The sequence below is a fragment of the Gadus morhua genome, chromosome 3 (genome assembly GCF_902167405.1).
Source record: "Gadus morhua chromosome 3, gadMor3.0, whole genome shotgun sequence".
In the NCBI taxonomy this organism is placed as follows: Eukaryota; Metazoa; Chordata; class Actinopteri; order Gadiformes; family Gadidae; genus Gadus; species Gadus morhua.
In genome coordinates this window covers 26,466,761-26,471,760 of record NC_044050.1, presented here as the reverse complement: position 1 = coordinate 26,471,760, position 5,000 = coordinate 26,466,761, and the positions used below count along the sequence as shown (strand labels likewise).

The window sequence follows — 5,000 nt, the reverse complement described above, 5'->3', positions numbered from 1 at the left end:
GTGTGTGCGACCAGAAGCCAACCCGCCATGGCAGTTTAATAATGTTATAAGGAGGATGAAGGGGGTTAAGGTCAGAGGGGTCGGATCTGTCCCTCAAGCTTTTGTGTTTAGTTAGCATTTCAGCACACTTGTCTCGCCGTGTAGGACCTTAAGACTCACGCACATACATTGTTAGCGTCCGCTGTAGAGTGTGTGTGTGTGTGTGTGTGTGTGTGTGTGTGTGTGTGTCCGCTGTATGTATGTGTCCACCCTGTGTGGGTGTGCTTGTGTACCCGTGTGTTTTAATGCGTGTGTGTGAGTGTGTCAGCAGGTGTGCCCGCTCTCTGTGTGTGTGTGTGTGTGTGTGTGTGTGTGTGTGTGTGCTTGCTTGTGTGTGTGTGTGTGTGTGTGTGTGTGTGTGTGTGCGCGCGTTTCCTCAGCTGACCCAAAACCCTTGCCGTCCGTCGCCCGTTCAGTCAGCCTCTCCCAGCGGGTCTCCCAGACAATTTGTGTCTCGGCGGACCCCCGCCATGATCCTAATGAGCTCTAATAGAACACAGCGCTGAAAGTGCAGCTCTCTGCGGGCTTCAAGGGGCGGTGGGCTCACTGGCGGAGACCACTTTATCAAACCCTACTGACCGCCGTGACAGATGGGGTACTGGGGCTGGCATTTAACTACAGCCAACAAGGCTGAAACTCAACGCACACGTTAGAAAGGAGCTGATTTGGGTTTATGGTCCACTGACTGCATACCAACCACACACGCACACATGTACACGTGTAAACACGCACACATGTACACACAGATGTGCACAGACACACGCATGTACACATGTAAACAAGCACACATATACACACACACAAATGTACACATGTGCGCACACACACACGCAAGTATGCATGTGCGCACACACACAAGAACGTACACAGTTTCGCACACACATGAATGTACACATGTGCAAACACACATGCACGCATGTATACACACACACACACCCACAAGGGTGTTTTATCGTCCTTACCCACTTTTACCAAACGGCGACAAAGAGCTATTGTTCTAGATAGGTCTGAGCAAACACGTAGTTCCTTCACCACGGAGAGACTCCCTCCACTTACTCTGAAGGCTGTGCCCTCCTCCATGATGGTGGGGAGCTGGGAGAGGCAGATGTCGACGGCCAGGTCCCAGGCTTGCCTGCGGGGGAGAGACAAACGCATGAACACAAACTATACACACAACACCCCATCAGTGAGCCAAACTCCTTCAAGCGAAAACATGTCGACGTCAAATCAACAGTTGCCTTCCTCCAAGACTCGCACAGTCTGTGCAGTAAGTTCAAGGGGGTTTTAGTGGAACAGAACGACACGGCCACAGAAACACATAGGGTCCCACAAAGGGCAGCACTGAGTCTTTGATCCAGCCCTTAACATCAGCATTCTCTCGTGAACGCCATACCTAATTCATGGGCTTATATAACCCATAGCCTTTCTCGCTCGCTCGCTCTCGCTTGCTCACTCTCTCTCTTGCGCTCTCTTTCTCTCGATCTCGCTCTCTCTCGGCTGCGGTACATAGGTCTCATGGGCATTCTCTCACTCACAATCCAACGCTGGAGTGAAATAACTGAATGGGTGAGAGGCGGTAGGTATAGATTTCTGCCTCCCTATCTTTCACTAATCAATCTGCAGTCTTTCTACTGTGAGCCTCTGAATAGAAAGGAATTAAGAACATATACATACATGCTAAGGTCATGGGAACGCAGTGAGATTTTTCCATTAAGGGCCTACATCAGGGGTACTCAAGTAGAAATGATGAGGGGCCACAAAAAATTTTTTCAGTGACTCAAGGGGCCGGTCGGTATACGTGTGACTGAGGCCGATATATGCTCAGTTTTAGACGTAACGCGTAAGCACGTAAGATACATAACCCCCCCTTGCGCGGTAAAATATCCCCCTTACTTGCTTAAGTGCGTCGGCCAAAATTCCTGACAATGCGACTGAAACACACCCTACGCAGCTCGCAAAGACTGTGATTGGCCAGCTAACCACATCCTTTCAGGAGTCTCACATTTCCGGTTTTACAGCATAATAGCGCCATTTTTAAAAGGCCGTGACAGAAGCGAATGAAGAATTTTGAAGAAGGAGAAGAAGAAAACACAAGAACGAATTATGATAATTATAAATATAAACAAGCCAGCGATTTCCACTTCCACGCCCACAGATTCGTTCGTTGCTCCCCCTACTGTTCTGGCGGAGAATCCCCATGCAACACGCGCAATCCTTAAGGAACCTTAAAGGAACCGTAAATCAAAACTTGTCTAAAACAAGTCCCTTGTGTAAATTACGTGCTTACGTCTCTGCGTCTAAAACGACCCTAAATCGGCCTTGACTGCTGCTGAGATGGACTGTCTGCCTCGAGTTTGGGAGGGCTGGAGCGGTCTGTGGGCTGGAGTGCTATCTGTTTATCGTTGCAACCCCCAGCCTCGTATCGAGATCGCGGCGCGCGGTTTCAAAATAAGAGCGCCCAACACGATTTTTTTTTTTTTTTTTTTTTTTTTTTTTTTTTAATAATTAAAAAAACTTTTCAAAACAGCTCGAGGGCCATTAATAGACACCCCGCGGGCCACAAAAGGCCCGCGGGCCGCTACTTGAGTATGACTGGCCTACATCCTTGTTTTTTGCAAGCAAAACTAAGTAAGCACTTAGTAAGCAGCGCTTACTTCATTTTGCTGTACTAAGTTTTTCGAGTCTTTCTTCTTGTGTGTGATTGAAAATACAATGACGTTTTGTGTTTAGTGTGACTTAAATGACAAATTGATGAAGAAACACGGAGAGATTAAAGCCTCCTGGCGTCCCGACATAATACGTATTATCCGTTGTTCAATCAGAAGAGAAAAGGCACAGGGAGAAAGCAGAAGGCTTACTTATTTGTATCGGGAAAGGAAAATGTTTACAACAGCAGCCGCACCTGTAATTCCACTCCAGTCACAAAAGCAAACATGTAAACAGTCACACCAGCCGCCCACACACACGCTCACCTGGCGCACACACACAGAGACCTGTCGAACACACACACACAAGCGCAGACGAGTGCCACACTCACCCGTCGGACGCACACACAGATGTGTCGCATGCACACAAAGACGTGTCGCACACACACACACACTAACACGTTTCAGAAATACAGACGCGTGTCACACACACACACACGTGTCACACACACGCACAAGGACGTGTGTCTCACACACACACACACACACACACACACGTGTGTCACACACGCACACGTGTCACACACACGCATACACACACACACACACACGTGTCACCCACAAACACGGACGTGTGTCTCACACACACACACACGTGTGTCACACACACACACACACACACACACACGTGTCACACACACACACACACCCCCGCCCACCCCCCAGGGAGCCAGGCAAACAGCAGCTGCCCTGCTGGAAATTGAAAACAATATTTGCCTGTTTCTGCTAATTAAAACAAATTTGGAGACTCTGGTGCTTCTACACTTTGTGCTTCTCAAAGGGAGGGGGCGTTTTGCGGGGGGGAGGGGGGTGAGGGGACGTTTGGCGGGGGAGAGGGGGGGGCGGGTGCGTGAGCAGAGGGAAACAGTTGGCTGCTGACTCAGCCCGTTTTTTTTTTTCCTTCTGACGCCTGCAGCGACCGCACGCAAGCTAACACACACACACACACTGACACACACAACCACACACGGGCGGATAAACAGTTCGCAGAGGAGTCGTCAGCCTCTGGTTTCACTCCTCCGTCCCGCTACCCCCCTTTGAATAACAATGACTGTTGCCGCGGCATCCATCAGTGAGTCCCACGGTGGCCCCATCCTCTCAGTCCGTTCCCCGAGTTCTCGGCGCGTCCTGTGCCCCCCCCCCCCGCCAACCCCCACCCATCAATCACGGATCACTTCACCTCCCCGTTCAGCCCCGGCTGAGTTACTGCTAATAGCGACACCTGTCTCCTCCGCCTTGGGGCGGGAGGTGACAGGATGGGCACTTAGCCCCGTTTCACGCTTTGGCTTTGCCGTGTTTTTGGGGGTATGGCGAGGTCAGTCGTGACAACAACGGCCGGCGGAAGAGCGGCTGATACAAGGCGCATCGCATCGGTGGCTGACGACGTCTTGGGTCTTCAGAGGCGCGTTCCAGACCTGATGCCAGTGAGTTATACAAGCTGCTGCCTGGGCAGAGAGCAGGAACGAAACCAAGGGGGGGGGGGGGGGGAAAGAGAGAGAGAGAGAGAGAGAGAGAGAGAGAGAGAGAGAGAGAGAGAGAGAGAGAGAGAGAGAGAGAGAGAGAGAGAGAGAGAGAGAGAGCGAGAGAGCAAGAAAAAGAGAATAGAGAGAATAGAGAGAATAAGAGTGAGGTGGCAAATGTTCCCTGGCTCTGCTAGGCGGGCATTGCGTGGCAGAGTTGGAACAGCCATTTGATGAGGCTTTGCGGAGGGGCTGAATGCAACGGGCAGGTGTTGCTCGACCGGCGTGGAGGACAACAACTCACCTGCTGCGTTTCTATGCAGCACCCACTAATGAGAAAGTACGTTGTGGGGCTCAAAGAGGCTTTCTCCTGCCTCTGTGTACGTGTTAATGAAATCGCCGCGCCACACCACGATCGGTCGCTCCAGAGGTGATCAAAAGAAAGGAACAGGCCTTCAAGACTACACGCTCACACCGGTGTGTTGAAACCCCTCTGGAAAACAACACGGTGGTTTTGACACGCAACGCGAAGATCAAACTGATTATTTAACCTGACTGACGCACGTCAACACCGTCCGAAGAGATCTCTGCCTCCCCTCGATACAACAAACTGCAGGATTACATTAACATTTAGCAGATGCTTTTATCCAAAGTGACTTACAATAAGTACATTTGTCGAAAGAAAGAGAAACAACAATATACCACTGTCTGTACACAGTAAAGATGTTTATAGAGCCAAGTACTAACGATCGCTAGGTTAACCCAGTCCCCTTAAACAGCAAAGATAGCTAGGCAG

At 50.4% G+C, this 5,000-nt stretch overlaps 1 protein-coding gene across 2 annotated transcripts in view; it reads right to left on the bottom strand.

Annotated features, from left to right (window-relative positions):
* The window catches only part of rptor (regulatory associated protein of MTOR, complex 1), a 149,205-nt gene that overhangs the window by 73,095 nt on the left and 71,110 nt on the right, over positions 1-5,000 (bottom strand). For both annotated transcript variants that reach the window (XM_030352783.1, XM_030352785.1), the window contains exon 11: positions 1,096-1,171. In XM_030352783.1, the coding sequence (XP_030208643.1) occupies positions 1,096-1,171 (76 nt within the window). The remainder of the gene's footprint in view (positions 1-1,095; positions 1,172-5,000) is intronic.